The 18,333-nt window shown below is 47.7% G+C and overlaps 1 protein-coding gene and 1 long non-coding RNA gene across 3 annotated transcripts in view; one reads left to right on the top strand and one right to left on the bottom strand.

Moving 5' to 3' along the window:
* C2CD2 (C2 calcium dependent domain containing 2) overlaps nt 1-8,077 on the bottom strand; it is a 39,888-nt gene extending 31,811 nt beyond the window's left edge. Inside the window, 2 exon segments of the mRNA XM_036392394.2 lie at nt 5,688-5,786; nt 7,689-8,077. Coding sequence (XP_036248287.1) covers nt 5,688-5,786; nt 7,689-7,970 — 381 coding nt within the window. The 5' untranslated portion in view covers nt 7,971-8,077.
* Nucleotides 7,694-16,822, top strand: LOC118692522 (uncharacterized). Of its 2 annotated transcripts, none has more exons than XR_004981167.1 (3): nt 7,694-7,880; nt 15,286-15,439; nt 16,371-16,822. It is a non-coding gene; the product is annotated as an uncharacterized LOC118692522 (long non-coding RNA). The 2 variants fall into 2 exon arrangements; XR_004981168.2 differs by lacking the exon at nt 7,694-7,880 and adding an exon at nt 9,818-9,959.
* Nucleotides 16,823-18,333: the final 1,511 nt, after the last annotated feature.

Below are 18,333 nucleotides of genomic sequence, written 5' to 3' on the forward strand. Positions count from 1 at the left end.
CCTGGTGTGATCCTACCTCTGGGCAAGACACATCTCCTAAATCAGCAGAAAGAGGGTGAGGTGAAGTAGCAGCACAAAGAAACCAGTATCAAGGGATTTTCTCCCTCCAGCACCTCCCTTGGCACAAACACCCTTCTCTCCATGTGCTTTGGGGATCTCCCATGGAAGGAGTTCCAGCCCTTCCTCAGGTACCTTTGTGTCCCTGCTCCTCCTCAGTCCTCTGCCATCCCTCCCCACGCACAGCTGGTACTTAATCCCCCACTGCCAGGGTTATTCCTGCTGTTTCCAGCCTCTCCTCTTCATCCCTGACCTGACACCCCCACCATGGGATGAGCTGCAGTGGCCAGAACTCCCAGACCTGGCTGGGCTCAGTTCCCCACATGGAAAATGCTGGCACTCAGCTCCACTGAGCTGCAGATGCTGTGACACAACCTGCTCACACATATCTAAAACTCTGGGTACAATTATCCTAAAAGCAATTCTCTTCCAGATAAGAAACCACAGCAACAAAGGAGACTGAAAAAGCATTGTGGGTTGAGCAAGATTATTTTTCTGAGAAAGTGAAGTGTCCAAACTTGTGTACTCACAGCTATTAAAACCCTTCCCCTCCTATGCCCTCCCCCTCTATATCCAGACTTTTTCTCTTTGCAGTTCCTCTGGACAGGCTTCAAAATCTCAGTTTTTCCTTCCTGAAGTAGCAGCAGAAGCTGCTTCATCTCAAGAAGCACCACGGTGCCCCTGCTCCTCACACATGGTGCCTTCTTGCCTTGAGGTTTCAGTTTTGGCACTGGCACCCCATTAATTTGTGCATTACACCTTCCCTTTTCTTTACTCTGCCCTCCCCAGGTGCAGCAGCAGGTTCCCCCCTGGCTGTGACTTCAGGGGGAATTTCTGACAGCCCTGATGGGGAACATTTCCCTCACCTTCCCCAGGCCCTGACCACACCACATGTGTTTGTAAACCCCCCAGCAATACAGGCCTTGATTGCCTTTTTTGTTTGTTTTCTAGGAGGAAATTCTTTTTACTGCACTTGGTATTTACTTCCAGAAAGAGCAGGTTACTTGAGGTTACTCAGTAGTATGAAAGTAATACAAATATATGACATTTTCACAAGAGAATCAGAATTAACCATGAGGCAGCCACACAGTAAAGTTGCCTTGATCTCACTGTAAGATTTAGGACCCTCACAGTTTCCCATCTGTCTCACAGGGTTTTACTATGAAAAGCCTCTTCTTTTTGGCATGGAAAACTTATCTTGTCAATGGCCACACAGACAGTTGGTGTGCTCAGCTGAAAACCTCACAAGAAAATTTTTCAAGTCAAAAACTTCTGCCTTTTGACAGTCATTAGCACTCAGCTGTTCAGAAGAATTACATCATCTTCTTGGTTACAGAGCCAATTCCTTCATTTCTTGAGGGGGTTTCTCCAGCTTCTTCTCCATTCCTTTACCCAAACAACTGACCAAGTGACCAGGGCAAATAATGAAGGGGAGGTGACAAATGCAATGTCTAACCCAGGCACAGGCAGGTGTGGGTTTTTAGGAGCCAGTATCAAAATGAATTTGCCTGTAAATACGGTGAAAACCTCAGACCAGTTTTTGAAATGCTGGTAAACACCACAGTGAAGGCAGGGTGAGGGATGGACTCAGTGCAGGACAGAGTTTCCATGTCAGCAACAGAAACAAAGCAGAAGTTGATGGAACATGTGAATTTATCCACTCCTTTGAGACCAACACATTCAAATTCAAATAGGTGGAAAAAATGGGGAGTGAGGGAATGAAATAAACAAGCAGGGCATACAAGGAGACAGGACAGGAAGGATTTTCAATCCACCTAATAAGTTCAAATGAACATCAAACAGTGCAAAGACAGAAAGCTTATATTTCAGAAAGGGGAATATAAATCAATACCAGAACTAGAAGTGCTAGTTTGGCCTCACTATCATGCAAGCCTTTCCAAAGCATCTGAGACACAGCACAGCTGAGGACACAGAGAAGAAGAGGAGACAGAAAACCCCAGAGAGGTTTGCCAGTTTGTGCTGTGGTAGCTTGGACAGGAATTCACTTGCAGAGACAGTTCAGGGTGCTCAGGCTTCCCTGATCCCTGTGCCAAGCTGGCAGATGTGGCACAAGGCTATAGGAGGCTCACACACATCTGCAGCAGCAGCTGGAAGACAGACAGAGCAAAACCCGGGATGGTAGAAATGTGGTTTTTGTTGATGGAGTGACAAAATTAGTTTTTATTTTTTTAAAAGGAAAAAAGCTTTGGTTTTTGAGTTTGGTTTTTTTTTTTTTTGTTTTGTTTTGGCTTTGTTTGGTTTTGCTTTTGCTTTGTTTTTTTTTTTCTACAAAGGATCACGTCCAGTGAAGCAAACCAACCCCCATCAGGACGTCCTCCCCTGACCAGGCACTCAGTTCTGAAGAAGGCTGGATCATAATGTTATCTTGTTTACTTCTGTAGGCTCACCCCACTAACAATTAAGCTTTTACTCCATCACTCCCCCATTAAGGGATGTTTGAAAGGGAGAGAACAGTACAGTGAGCAAGGAGGTGAAAGCTGGAAACAGGTTACCAAAGATTCTTTCAGGCACCAAACCTATCACACAGTTAAAAGTCCAAAATACCTCAGGAGAAACCTGAAAGAAAATGTGATGCTCAGGAAAGCAAGCTGGGAAGCAGCAACATAAAGGAAGATTAGGTCATCACACAGGAAAACTGAAAGACCTTGAAAAGCAGGAGAGGAATGCAACACAAAATACGTAGAGAGTGTGTGTGTAAGGATTAACAACTCCTGCTCACACAAGGGACAGTTTATTATCAGGACAGCACCACAGGGAGAGAGACCTTGATGCAGCAAGGCACTCATAGCATGAAGCAGCCACAGGAGAGGCAGATTGGAGCCCAAAACCCCTCAGGAAAGTACTTCCAGAGCCAAAAAGAAGCTGCCTCCTTGCATTGTGAGACTTTACCTGTAGGGCTGTGTGGCCCTTCAGCCATCAAGTTCAAAAACATGGATTTAATTTGAGCTGCTGCTGAGAATGGGTGCATAGGAGAGACTCAGGAGACAGGACAGTATTTTAAAAGGAGATTTAAGGAGCAACTTATTCAGGCAAGCTAAACAAAAGCTGGAAGGAAATATAATCCCTTCATAATACATTTACTGACAGCAAGCACCATGAAAGAAGAGTAAACATATTAAGAAGAAAGGATTATATTAGTGCAAAAACTAAAAAAAGCCAAGGAAAAAATCTCCATGGGCTACAATTCCATCTAGGCTTGTAAAAAAAAACCCCAGTCATTAAAGCAGCAAAGAGCTGGGATGGCTTTTGAAACAAAATGGGGAGTTAGAAGACAACAGGAACTGTACATCACAGTCAGGATAGTTCACTCCACCAAAAATAATCAGAAATAAACACCAGGAATGGTTCCAGTTAGGAGTGCAGCAGTGACATTAAAGGAATGGCAATCTGAAGGAATTTTACCCCTTTCCATTTGAGTATGAAGCAGAAAAAGAAGGGAGACTTCTGTCACAGCCTGCTCCATCCAAACCCTCTGTGCCAAGTCCCCAGCAAGAGAATCCTCTTTTTCATTGCCTTTTTTGTGGCTGTTTCTGTTGTGAAGTTCAAGTCCTCTGGAAACAGACTGCACTAATGGAAAGGCTGGCAGAAAAAGCTAAGACTAAGAATATTTCTAATGTTTATTTTATTAAAACAAAACAACCAATACCACACAATGAAAACAGGCCGCCTCATTCTATATATTTAGGCTCTGGCCCAAAATTGGGGTGAAGGCAACACATAAATAAGGCTTTATCAAGGGGCAGTGTGGTGTGACCTCCAGCCACAGAGCAGCTCTGTTCCTATCACCACAGCTTGGGCCAAGCAGCAGCATTCCAGCCATGTCTGCAGCACTGCACTGTGCAGCACACACCAATTTCTGTCAGAAAATTTGAGTTTGGGCAAGTTGCAGATAGAGATTTCGATTTCACATGCAAACATTGAGAGTTTGAAGAGGATGGGGGGAAAAAAGAAAACACCAAAAAAAACCGAACAGACTTGGTATCACCTCAGGAAATTCAAGACGCAATTATCATATAAGAGAACTCCTGAGGTGTTTAGAGAAAGGTATGCATTTAAAGAAGAAGGAAAAGTAGCTACCAGACTGACACCATAAGGTTATTATACCCTGTAATTCAAATAAATATTCAGGTTGTACCTTAAGTGAAGGAGTAAGAATGATTCAGAGAACTTTTTCCAGCAGCTGTGCACAAGACTATTGAAATGGGTTTTGGCAGAGTTCAGAAGAACCCAGTGTATGAAAACAAACCTCTTTATCCCAATAAATTTGAAAATGTGCTTCTATTAGTCTAAGCTGTTTTGAAAGCACATCGGATTTCTGTCTGCAGTGTAACACCTCGATTAAAATGCTGGAATGGCTCAACCCAGCCCTGCCTGTCCCTTCCAGCAACATTTTAGACACTGCACCGCAAGACAGCAGTTTTTTGTGCTGTTATTTGCAGCAGCTCTCCCTGGGGTCCTGGCTTCACACATGACACAGCACATCAATTTCAGACCTAGCAGTGCCCTCTCCTTAAAATTTCCCATTGTGGCATCTTCCAGTGGCACAGAGTAAGAAACACTTGTGCCAACCCCACAGCCCTCCCAAGTCCAGTTTCTCCAGCCCCACTGCTGGGGCAGGGATTTTATAAACCATTTATTTCAGGGTACTGAAATTTTTTTTTTTTTTCTAAAAAGGAAGAAAATAATTACACAATCAGCTTTACATGTTAACAATCCCCAGCTGCCACCCAGCTGCCACCAGTCAGGGTGTGCCTCTAAGTTGTGTATCAGGCAGATAAGCATGCATAGTTTTCAAAGGAATCATAGCAGAGCTGCTTAGCATCTAAATCAGATGAGCAAAGCAAAATAACAAAGCAAAACTAAAAGAAAAGCATTAGGCTAATTTGATGCAGGTGCCTAATGTAAGCAGTCACTAGGACAAAAATGCAGGAACTATCATTGCTAATAAACATATATAGGGTTTTTTTTCCCTTTTAAAGCATTTTTACTGTTCCAAGAGCCACGTTCTGCCTTATTTTAATTTCACAGGCACTGAACCACCTCCCAGTATTTGCTGTGGGAGAGGAGGGAAGAAATCACTTGTTCCTCACTGAATACAAGGACCAGCAGAGTCAAGACTTCACCCTCAGGACTCTGCACCTGTTCCACTGATCCTGACCTAGCTCCCACTTAGGAAGCAAACCTGTCATCAGCCACACAAACAGCAAGAGGAGACAAAGATGTTTTCCAGTCCCAGGAGAGAAATTTCCTTCTTCTCAATGCAGTTCCCACTGCCCACTTCAGCAATGGGATGGGGAAACATCATCAGGACTGTGGAGGTGGAGGAGAGGGCTGCTCCATGAGCTCACTGAGGGCGTAGCTATAAACTTGGCATAACCCTGGGTATTGTGCATTTGGTGGAAGCCCTGGAGCACATTCTGCTCACAACATGCAAAAGAAGTGAATCAATGCAGGGAGTTTGCACAGGTTCTTTAGAGAGGCAGCCTCTTACCTGCCTCGACAAACACAGGTCAAGGGTACAGATCTATTGACAAATAACTTTTCCACTCACACTAATAAAACATTTCCTGACCCAAAGTACACTGAAAGGCAACAAATCCAAAGTTTACCTTCTCTCCAGCTGACTTTACAATGCTGGTAACTTCTTTAACTGCTAGCTCAAGTGGTTCTGCTGGGTCATCTTCCTCAAACGTAAGCAACTGACAATCCTAACAAGAAAAAAAAAAGAAGCACATTAGGTGATGAACCCATCACTTGAAAACAAGCGATAAAAATGCACTGCCAGTCAAGTTCCTGGAATTGCAAATGTATGTCAAAACTTCCATGTATTAATTGCATGACACCTCACTACATAATACAGGGTAGAGCCTGAAAACATATACTTAGGACATAACTATGGGCCTAATCATAACTCATCTTTCCCTGTAGTAGAATATCAAGGTACACAGTGCAGAGCCAAGTCCACGAACAGCAACAGGGTCCAGCAAAACTGCTGTTCTTCAGCAAAGATTTATCAGTGCTGCAGTTTGAAAAGTCGAGTTTGGTTTGGCCCACCAATAGGGCTGCAGTAGGCTATGCCAAAACTAAGAAACCCCAAATATCATCTGCACAGGTGAGGAAAGAAGCCTTCCCCTGCCCAGCCCTCCTCATCAGTGGAGGCAGACAGTGATGACAGCAACTCAATCTTCACACAGACAGCAAGGCAAGGCAGCCTTTGGGCACTGAGGTCATACTTTCAGAAGCATCAGCACTGCATTCTTCACCTGCTACCCACACGGAGCACTCAGCCTCGCTTCCCTCATCACCCCAGGTTGTTTTGCACGCAAGAATTTCAATAGCTTTGTGCTGCTGACATTGTTTTGGGAGGCTGACAGCAGGAGCAACGCCACGCTGCAGCGCCAGGTGCTGAACTCCTGGCTCCACCTGGGCAGGGAGGGTGTCCCTGTCGCTGTCCCTTCAAGGGGCTTTGCCCTCTGCTCAGGGACAGGAAGCTGTCACTTGTGTCTGGTTACTTTCGGTTCCCAGCACCTGTGCTCAAGCTGTCTGGACCCTTCTCTTCCACCAGTGCACAGGCAAACCAACCTTCATTTCTTAGCACAACCCACTCTTTTCTCAACCACATTGCAAAATTTGAAAGGGTGCACAAAATATTTTCTTTCTACTGCCCAACTTACAATGATACTTGGGAAGTGTTCATTTTTATTCCTTATCTTTCACACACACATGTTGCCCCACTCTTCCTTCTTCCCCAGCCTGCTCTCTGACACATAAGAAGGAACCTCTTCGGTCTGGGACGCACGCAATTTCAGAGAGCTGGGGACATGCCACTTCCTAGAGTTTATCCTCAGCATTTTGCACTGACACGACAAGGGTTCAGTCCTCAGGACATGGAAATCAGCTTGCCACAGCCTCACTTAACCTCCTCACCTCAGCGGGCATACCATCACACACCAACGCGCAGGATGCCACACTGCGCCTTTTCCAGGAAGGACGGGTTGGGATGAGAAGAAATACCACGTTTTGTGCATCCTCCGTGACCCGGGTACAGGCAACCTGACCAAACCCTGAGCATCCCATCCGCCTTCCAGCAGGCTCGGAGCTACCAGCCCCTGGAGTTACAGCACACACAGCAGGGCCTGAGGCATGGCGGGGGAAGCCCAGCTCTGGGAATTATTTGCCGAAGGACGGGCCCCAGGCCCAGGCCAGGAAGTTTCCATTGTTTCCTCCTCCCCACGCCCGAACAATGTTATCGGCGGAGCGAACCCCTGCCAGGGGCTGCGGGGGTCGGGGCTTTCCTTCCTCCCCATCCTTCCCTGCTCCCACTCCGCGCCTCCGGCCGGCTCCCTCCTGCAAGCCCTGCCGAGCAGCCACCGAACGCACACGTGTAAATACACAAACACACACACGGAGGGTCAGGAACACACCCGGCACATCCCTGCAGCAAGTCCCGGCGTCTCAACAGCGGGGAGCGCCCGGAGCCGCGTCCCGGCGCGATGCCCCACGGCCGGGAGGCGCCGGCCCCGTCCCGGCGGGCGCGGGGGAGCCGCCGCCGGCCCTCGCCGGTTCCTTCCCTCCCTCCCTCCATCCATCACCTGCATCCCGGCACTCACCGCCCGCTCCGCCGCCTCGGCTCGGAGCGCCGCCACCCAGGCCCGCCGCCACTGCCGCCTCCAGCTGCCCCGCGACAGCGCCCAGGCCAGCACCGAGCCGCCCTCCTCCAGCAGCTCGTCCCGCTGCACCGGGGCAGCGGGGGCCGGCGGCGGGCGGCCCCTCCGCAGTGCCAGCAGCGCGTACTGCACCAGGTACACGGCCAGCGTGGCCAGCGCCGCCACGAAGAGGGCGACCAGCGCGCCCCAGCGCAGCTCGGCCAGCCCGCCCGGCAGCCACGCCATGGCTGACCATAATGGGGCCGCGACTCCGGACGGGTCCAAGGCGCGCCCGGCTGGGAGCGGCGGCCGCAGCCCCGCACGGCGCTCGCTCGACCCGCGGGCGCCGGCGCAGGGACCGGCGCTGCCCTGGGACGTGCCGCGCTGCCCCGCCCGCCCACGGCGCAGTCCCCGCCCCGGGGCGGTGGAGAAGGGGCCCGGCCCCGGCCGCAGGCTCGGCCCGGCGCCGGCTCTGGCTGCTGCCCAGCGGGGGCGGTTGCCAGGCGGCGAACGCGGCCCGCCGTGTCCCGCAGCGTGGCGGCGGTGGGCGCCCATTGGCCCAGGGACGGAAGGGGGAGACGGGCTTGGGGTGGGCACCTGGTGCTCCCGGGGGTAAGAGGGGTTTGGGATGAGCCCCTGGGGATGCGACAAGTTCATGATGTGCTCCTGGTGCCCTGGAGTAAAGGGGCCCAGGGTGAGTTCCTTGTGCCTCCGAAGGTAGCAGAGTTCAGGGTGGGCGCCCGGTGCCCCCGGGGTTAAAAGGACTTGGGACGGGCGCCTGGTGCCCGGGGTAGAAGGGCTTGGAGTGGGTGTCCGATACTTCAGGGGGTAGGGGGGACACCGAGTTTCCCAGAGATTGAGTGGTTCGCTGTGGGTATGGGGCAGGTGCCTGCTCTGTTTCTTTCCTAGTGTCTGTCTTTACCTGTGGCACCTCCCAGCCAAAGACCCTCGCTTGATTTTTTTTCCCCAATCCACGTGGTAAAACAACCCTTGATTAAGTTATGAAACCTGGTCATGCAATGTCATTTTAAGCTCTTGCTCCTCTTGGCTTTCAGCCCCTTCAGAGCTTTGCCTTAAAGGGCAGGAACATCTTTTCCTTGCTGGAAACTGGAATTCCAGGCCATTGCAGTGTGTGCCTTGGACCACAGAGGGGAATTCCCGAGGCCCTCGGGGTGCTGGTTCTGCCCTGCTGCTCGAGGGAGCTGTGCAGGTGCAGGTGACAAGGTCCCAACGCCACCTGGGCTCCCAGAGCAGACAGCAAAGGCTTCTTGGCTGGACATTCTCAAGCACATTCCCAGCTCAAAGCAGAGGCAAGAAGAAGAGGGAAGTGAGGAGCTGACAGAATCCTGGAATGCTGGCGGCTGGAAGGGACCCTGAGCAGGTGTTATGAGCCCATGAGGGAGAGAGGCCTCTGCCCAAATGCAGGTGCAAAGGAGGCCATATGAGGACAACATATGGATTTTATTTAACATGGATTTTATGTGACAAGAAAGGGGAGGTAGAGCAGTAGAAAGAAAGAGGAAAGATATCTCAGAGAGAGAGCAGAAGATAACTAGTTGGAACTAGAGGACCTTAAGGTCCTTCCCTTCATTGTGTGGTTAAGTGGGTGTTTATTTTAATTTGATACTATTATTTACTTCTAAAACTGTTTCATCTTCTTATCTTCTTCTTCTTATTATTATTTCCTACTACAATTTATTTTTCTTCTTCTTGTTCTTACAACAAGAAGAAGAAAAATAAATTGTTATTTATTTATAACATATAACATATATATATAATTGTTATTTATTTATAACTGTTATTTTCTTATTATTACTACTACTATTTCTCCTTATCTTCTTCTTCTCATAATTCTCATTCAACTTACTATTCCTATTCCTTTTCTTGTTCTTATTTACTACTATTAGTTCTGCATAATTTTCTTATTCTTACTCCTTTTTTTTGTTGGTTTTTTTTTCTGTTTTTTGGGTTTTGGGGGTTTTGTTTTGTTGGGTTTCTTTGGTTTGTTTTTTCTTTTTTTGTGAGTGGGGAGGTTGTGGTCTTTTTCCTTACTAATACCATTTCTTAAATTCAACCTTCACTCTTTTGGAAGAATCATTTGTGTCGCAGTCCTGCAGTGACATTCCTGGAGAAACGCCTCCTGTGTGTGCCCATTCCTCACAGCTACAATCCCTGAGGACCAGCATGTAATCCTTCCAAGATGAGAGAAAACGGCCTTCCATTCCAGCAGGAGAGGTTCAGATTAAATATTGGAACAAATTTTCCCTGACACAGTGGTCAGGTACTGCAAGAAGTTGCCCAGGGAGGTGGTGGAGTCGCCATCTCTGGAAGCGTTGAAGAGTTGTCCAGATGTGGCACCTGGGGATGTGGTTTTGGGGTGATGATGGCAGTATGGGGTGCCAGTGGGACTGCACAACCATCAGGGTCTCTTCCCACCTTGATGCTTCTCTGGGATTCACCTGAGCCCCCACGGCTGCTGCTTTGGGGCTGGCCACACCGTAACTTTTGGCCTTGGGGAGATGCCCCTGAGAGGAAGCAAAGCAGCCGGGGATTGCTGGGCCTGGAGGACACATCCAGACAGAGGCAGCCCCGTGTGGCTCCCTCAGGACACCGGGCAGGCTCTGGGCCTGCGGGGCCGGGCCTGGCGCTGGCAGCGGGCACTGATTGTCCGGCTGTGCCCTCAGGCAGGGCCAGCGGAGCAGCGCCCGCAGCGCCCGCCTGAAGCGGGACGGGCGTTTCTTGGGGGGAGCCGGCTGCTCCCTGAGGGCCTGGGCTCCCGCCTGGGAAAAGCACAAAAAAGCAGCTGAGCTGGGCAGGCACTGGGCTCTCTGTCCCTGCCTCCTGCTCCTCAGGAGAAGCTGCCGTGCTCTGAGGAGGCCCTGGGCTGCCAGGTGGGGAGGCGAGGCCCAGAGCAGCACTTGGGGCACGGCTCGGCTGCCCCGCACTCAACCCAGGCCTCGAGGGACAGGCACTGGGAGCCCGTCTGCTGCAAAAACTCCCAGTCCAGTCTTTGCTCCCCACCTCTCAGGACTCTAGCTGGTCAGTGACCCCAAGATACATTAGAAACTATTCTAATGTAACTACATACTTTTCCCAGCCCAATGGTCGAAGAAGGAGTCAGAGCTCTTAGTTTCTCAGTCTCAAGGTTGTTTATTGTTCCTTAGCTATAAAATTTTTTCTCCTGTCCTGCCGAGGTCCTTACAGCAGGACAGTCACAGGCACTCTGCCTGGCCCTGGGGCATTGTTATCTTTTTATACTAAAAACTACGTGTACAATGTTTACAATTACTTTCCAATCCCTATCACCTATGTTAGACAGTGAGCTTCTACTTTAAACCAATCTGTAAGTGCCAACATCACAGCAGAAGATGGAGGCCAAGAGGAGAAGGAGAAAGGCTGGACATGCCCAGATTCCTCCATCTTGCCCCCTGAACCCCCATTCTAAAAACTCCAAAAAATCTATTTTTCACCCTGTGATAAATTCACTATCATTCTACTTAAACTGTCGTGGCTTGTAATTCTTCATCTGATGTTGGTAATTATTTTTTTCCAAGGGCTGAATCAAAGGCACAGGGGTCTTGGGCTCTGTGCCAAGGTCTCTGAGCCCCCTGGGCAGCGGCTCGAGCCCTCCAGGGCAGCCAGAGGAATTTCCTGGGCTCTGACACCCGTCTTCTTCTTCACTCAGCTCAAAGAAGTTCAGTTTGTGCCATGTCCTTCTCCCACAGCAAGGGCTTGACCCCATGCTGGATGCTCACACGTTCCCAGTTGTCCTGAGCAAGCTCTTTGTCACCATCATTGTCCCAGCTGGACTGAACAGAGGGTCTGCTACCATTGCCTTGGGAGAACTCCTGGCCAGCAGGAGTCTTCCTCTTTGGAAAGCTCTTGACCAACAGAGTCCTCCCAGTCAGACGGTTCTGAGGAGCTTCCAGCTGCTCCTTGGGACAGCCCCTGCTCCTTGCATTCTTCCCCATGGAAAATTCTTGGTAGCTAAGGGCTTCTCCCTGCTCTGCTCCTGCTCTCCTCATCCCAGCTGGAGAGTTCTCCACAGAACATCTCCTTGGGAGAGCTCTCGCTCAAGAGACTCTTCCCAGTCAGAGATCTCTTGGTAGTTCCTAACATCTCTCCATTGGTAAAGCTCATGATCCATGCCAGATTCCTGCTCTGCCTCCTCAGTCTCTGGCACACCCATTGCCCCCACCAAGTGCTCACTGAGGGCCTGCTCTTCTGACCAGCTGGGCAAGGGGCTGGGACAGGGGGCGTCCCTCAGGGCTCTGCCTTGGCCCCAGGGCTCTTGCATGGCTTCCCCAATGGCACAGACAGCAGATCCAGCTCACCCTCAGCACGTTTGCAGGAGATGGGGAGCTGAGCAGGGCAGGGGCACCACGGAAGGATGAGGCCAGGCACAGGGACCTGGACAAGCTTGACAAGTGGGACCATGAGAACCTCATGAGGTTCAGCACAGCCAAGGCCCAGGTGCTGCACCTGGCCCAGGGCAATCCCCGAGTCCTGGATTCATCAAGGTCAGAAGAGACCTTCAAATGCCTCACATTAGTGCTACCTCCCTGACCACTCCAGCACTGGAAAGTGCTGGATCTGAGATTACCCCAGGTGCCATGTTACAAAAATAAGCATCATAGCTTATAGTTATTCATTGTTATCTAATTTAATCATAGTTATTTAATAAATTTCATTTTTAAAGCTGTGAACACAACAATTTACAAAAAAAAACAAAACAAGGAGTATATTCCGTCACTGAAATTAAAATAAACACAAAACCAAATACATTGAAAAGAGATAAAATCAATACAAACTTCCCCACTAATTATCTGCCTCTGTGCTCCAGAGTCCTGTTTTCTACATGAAAGAAAGAGAAGGTTCATAAGAGGCCATTCATGCAGTCTAACATGAGGTTTGATACAAGTGCTTTGTCATGAGAGTGTAACAGTGTAAAACATGCTTAGTTTGTCAAAGCTACACTTTGGCCAGCAGAGCTTTCTGCAGCATTCCAGGACTCTGTGTGATGCCACCTTTACCTGTGAGGTGGCAATAGCCATGTCTTCATTGAGATTTTATAGCCTCATGACCACTGCATGTTCCTCACTGACAGCTCTGCTGGCAGAAGCAGACCTGGAAATCTTCATTCCTGAAATGTGATCCCTCAGCATGTCCCTTCATGGAAGAGGGGACCACTTCCCCTTTCACATGCAGCTTTTCAGCTTTTCTCCCAGAGACAGGTCACAGCCCTGTCCTTCTTCCTGCTGGCTGTGGCAGGTTTGCTCAGGAGTTGTGGGGCCAGGAGAGGCACAAAGCCAGAACACTGATCCCCCATGTTGTCCTGCCCTCATGTGGACTCTCCAGTCTGTTTTCTGTAGCCCCTTTCTAGGTGAGGCTCAGCACGTGGGACACATCCCGTCCATCTGAGTCACCATTGTGAGTCTTTGTGACAGCTGTCTGAGGAGGAGGGTGATGGCTGTGCAAAGACGTGGAGCAAGGGCCAGGTGGGATGCCCAGAAGCCTCTTTGGAAGGTGCTCAGCAGCCTGGCTGTGGAAACCCAGGGCACAGGGAATATTTCTCTGTCTGCCCTGGGGTGCCCTGACCCCCAGGGATGCACTGACTCTGACCCTCATTCATGGAGAAAGTTTCCCAAACTTCAAGATAGACCAGAATCCACAAAAGTGTGAAACAGATTATAGAGAGCAGTGTAGGTGCATCACTTGGTGAGAAATTGAGGGTTTGGGGTTTTTAGTATGTTGTGGATGGAAGCAAGATGGAGGGCACAGGGTGTTGTCCTGGGTTTCTTCTTCATGCTTCTTCTTCCTTCTTCTCCGTGGGTTTGGGTGGCATTTTGTAATTGGGCAGAAATCATTGCAGCTCTTTGGGATCAGTTATTGGGTTAAAAGGGAAAATAATCCAGGTGTCAGTTCTTAATTGCAGAGTTCAGTCTTAAAAGTCCTTGTACCAAGAGATTGTTGGCCATTTTGTGCCTTCTAATGAAAAGCTGCAGAACTCACAGCAGTGAGACTGTATTACTGATAAGAAATAATAAACACCTGAGTCTGAACATAAAACACCATCTCAAGTGCCTTCAATCCAGACCCAGAGAAACCAACAACTGAAACCCCTACACCTGGCACCAAGGATGTGCCACCAAGCAAGCTTCCATAAGCTGGAGCTGGTGTGGGGACAAGGAGGCTGGGACGTGTCTGGTTCTTGATCTGGAATCTCCAAACCCATGTCTTCCAGAGAACATCCTCTTCTTAATGAAGGAGTCTTGCTCTGTTTAAAAATGCTCAGAGGTGATGGCATCATTAGACCTCCACCTAACTGCTCTTATTTTCAGTTCATTTGCAAAATCAGGAGACATCTGATCTATCCAAACAGTAATCTCTGTAGAAGAAAAAGCAATGTGTCCACCATGACCTCATAGCAGGAAAACTGCAATTCATTTATGGTCATTTTGTTCGTCTTTGCCCAAATGCCTACATCTCTTAATTGCTTGAGGAGACACACTGCCAGGAGCTGAGTGTTTCATCAGATCAGAAATTGGCTTTGTTATTAAAATACAGGTCTGGTCCTAAATATGTCTTGAAAAAATAACTATATTTACAACTATGAATGTAATTGTTGACAAATTGGCTAAGTTTCAGAGCAGATGAGTCACAATGTTTTATTTTGGCCAATCATAATTTTGAATTATGTATTAAGGTATAAAGTAAAGCTGCAGAGCCATGTTTCAATTCTATTTGAATTGACCCAAGGTAGTTCACCCTGGACACTTGTACTTGCTTTTGAAGCCCTTCATGCACCAATAATGCAGCTCCCAAGGGGTCATGGTTTAACCCAAAACCAGAACACAAGGAAAAAAAACATTGTGTGAAAACAAATAATGGCACCATGGTGTGTGCATTAACCATAGCCCACCGGTACACCATCCACTAATTTTATCAGTGTCATAATTTATAAGTGTCATTATTATAACAATATTGCTTTTCCCTGTAGGATCCCACTTTTACCTTTCTCAAAATTTGGCTTCAAACTTAAAGACAGCAAGTTTAGATTAGATTTTAGGAAAAAATTCTTCCCTGTGAGGGTGGGGAGGCCCTGGCACAGGGTGCCCAGAGAAGCTGGGGCTGCCCCTGGATCCCTGGAATTGTTGGACATTGGGGCTTGGAGCAGCCTGGGGCAGTGGAAGTGTCCTTGCCCATGGCAGGGGTGGCACTGGATGGTTTTTAAGGTCCCTTCCAACCCAAACCATTCTGTGATTCCATATCTGGTACTCAGTCTATTCCAAAGTGACCACAATTTTGCAAAAGGGACAAAGGCTAACAACAGACATTTTGTTTGGAATGCACCTGGCACTGCAATGGAAAAAAAGGAAAATAATTTTTGGGACTATTATTTTTTCTATGACGATGACTCTTCAAAAATACATTGACCAAAACTTCAGTGAAATACCCTGAGTTTTTAGAAACTAAATCAACGTCAAGCTGCCCTTTTTAATTTTTTTTTTTTTCTCTCCTTTATTTTCACTGCTGGATCCGGTTCTTTTCTCCCCACCAGAGAGCGCCAGGATCCCCAGAGGTGCTGATGCTGGGACTCGCCAGGAGCGTGCGCTTCTCCCGGGCAGGACAAACACCCGTGAGCCCCTCAGACAAATGCTTGAGGACGCTCAGACCGGCTGGCTTTGGGAATGTGGGGCATCAGAAAGGACTTGGTAAGTAGCAAAAGACATCTTCACGTTTTAGACTGAGAGCAGCAGCACAAAAAGGAATTTTGTAGGAAAACAAGAGGCTTTGAAAAATGCCTTCCTCCAGAGGAACAGTGAAAATGCTCCAGATAAGAAAATCCAAGGATCTGTGCATATATGGAGAGAGGGCTTCACCATCAGTGTGATGCTTTTGAGTGTGATGGTGCAGTCTTTTTTTTCTGTCTCCTCCTTGGTGCCTGTACACAGCATTAGAGGCACAGAATAGATTATAGAATCATCTCCATAAAACAAAGATTCTATGTGATTCTCCCTCTCTTAAGCCTTGTAGTAAATATTTCGTAAAAAATACTCAATTTCAAATCTCATTTTAGTATCTGTGAATCTCCTCCAGACTTAGAATTCGGTATTTTTACAGGTTTTGTTCCTCACGCTTTTAAAAATTTTGTTTACATGCCTTTACAGACCTCTGTCAAATTTCTCCTGAAACAAATAACCTGAATGTGAGCCAACAAGGCAAAGTTTTCTTCTTGTGGCATTTGGCTGCTCAGATGATTGATGAGTAAAGAAGCAGCAGCAGCAAATATTGCACAGCTGTAGCTGTCACACCTGGGGAAGCCCTCAGGATGTGCAGTCTTCAAAGACTGTTCCAAGAGCACCAAAACTTCCCCTGGTGCAAGACTGTAGAGGAAATATTAAATATCTTTTGGATAGGTTTTCTCCAATAAAGTGTTTCATATACTTTATAGGATAAATTAATGGATGACAAGAGTAATAAATACAGTTTCTGTCAGCCAAAAAGGGTTAGAGGTGTCACACCTCAGGAACACCTCATTCATTAGGGAAGAAGGGAATAAGTGGGAACCAAAAAGAGCCATATTAATCACAAATGACACCTTAAAATGAAGGCTGTTTTTTTTCTTGCTGTTCTTTTTGGCAGGGTCACAGTGTGCTCCTCTGTATCTCACACTCTGCTGCTGTTGTCACCAGACTTGCTCTCACCTCTTCTTCTGCCTCATTGTCCTTTGTTCCTTCAGCCATCTGCCTGCAGAGCCTGCAAACCCCAGCATGGTCTCTTCCTTCCAGCAGAAGCATCCCTGGATTTCAGTAATCCCAGCAGGTTTTTGACACCAGTGGACTTCACTGGAGAGATGCATGTGGCTGGGTGAGAGCCTGAACCCTTAACTATGAGCTCAAGCTGCTGACTACAACCAGGGCTGCATAACACTGAAGAGCTCAATCCATCCTAGATCCTGGACTGACAGGACATTAATAAATTATCAAGGGTTTATCAATTTAAAGCAAATTCTTTGTCAGCAGAAACTGACTTTCAATGTACTCTTTCAACACATGCAAAATGAAAGGGAAATAAAAGTTGTGTATGTTGCTTCATTGCAGCCTTGCAAATTTTTATTGCCAGAGTATTTCAGGACTGGAAGCAGAAATATTATCCCTGTTGGTCTAATAGTAAGGATGCTCCTGTGTTTGTATATTGAATGATAGATGGAAATATCCTATGAATGGAAAAGTAAGCATTGCTGGATTTGTTTGCACACCAACTGTCTTAGAGGGGGACAGCTGGAATTGGAACAAAAATAACCACAAAAACAGGTGCAATGCTCATGGCATTATCAGTCACTTTTAATAATTTTGATTTGTTTCTTGAGTTTTATGTCAAACACAGGCTTTTTGTTCTCTGGAGCATTTTTCTGTGAACCATTCTAGCAGAGGTCAGTCTGTGCTAACAGTGATGGAGAGGACTGTGTGTCAATATTACCTGGATGCAGGAAGAGCTGGAGTTGTTCTGATCTAAAAGGAGAAAGGGAGAGCCACATCTTTGGGGGTTTAAGACTGTGAGTGGGTCAGAGAGCAGCTCTCCACCCTCTCTTTGCCTTTTCCACAGCTCCATAAAGCTCCCTAACCTGTGAGGGGCAGGGATACCACACAGAGGGACAGACCACGAGCCCTTTGTCCCCATTCTCAAGGAGAGGCCCAAATCCTCCTGAGCTCAGAGTGCCCTTTTAACCCCTGATCCAAATGTTTGGCAGAGCTGGTCCTTCAGCTCTGCCCTGTGTTCCACCTGAGCCATTGTCCTGTCCTCAGAGGTCAGTGCACACACAGAGTGACAAGTGCTGGGGTAAAAAGTGCAGGTGAGTGCTCAGCACATCCTCTGTGCAAATCCTATCCTTCCCACTGGATTTGTGGTGTCCCACTGACATCATTCCTAGACACCCAGGCAGGGATTTGCACGAAACTTGTAGGACATTAATTCTTGAGACCTTGTCTCCTGTGTTAAATGTGGGTGAATCTGATGAGTGGGTCCAACCACACTGCACAAAGCAAAAATGGCAAAAGAGAGCAAACAGGGAGTCCAAGAAGTTGAGAAAAGTGGCCTAAGTGTTTTCAAAGACAGGTCACACCTAGTGTGAAGACAGGAACTGAGTAAACCCCATTCCCAAAAGATAAAAAACTCATTCTCTGCTTTATGGGAATCCACAAACTACATTCCCACACAGGGGGTTTTGTAGCCATAATATTTTCTGAAAAATCCCTTTCCTTAGGATTTTTTCTCCTGAGAAGCTGAGAGGCCTCAGGAACAAAATGTAACCAATGGTTATCTGCTGGTGTGGAATGCAACAGGTGCATCTGGATTGGTCTCTTGTGGTTGTTTCTAATTAATGGCCAATCACAGTCCAGCTGGCTTGGACTCTTGGTCAGACACAAGCTTTTGTTATCATTCTTTCTTCTTGCTTGCTAGCCTTCTAATGAAATCCTTTCTTCTATTCTTTTAGTATAGCTTTAATATATCATTTTAATATAATATATATAATAAAATATTAAACCAGCCTTCTGAAACATGGAGTCAGATCCTCATCTCTCTCCTCTTCCTGGGACCCCTGTGA

This window comes from Molothrus ater, chromosome 2 (assembly GCF_012460135.2).
Source record: "Molothrus ater isolate BHLD 08-10-18 breed brown headed cowbird chromosome 2, BPBGC_Mater_1.1, whole genome shotgun sequence".
NCBI classification, from domain to species: Eukaryota; Metazoa; Chordata; class Aves; order Passeriformes; family Icteridae; genus Molothrus; species Molothrus ater.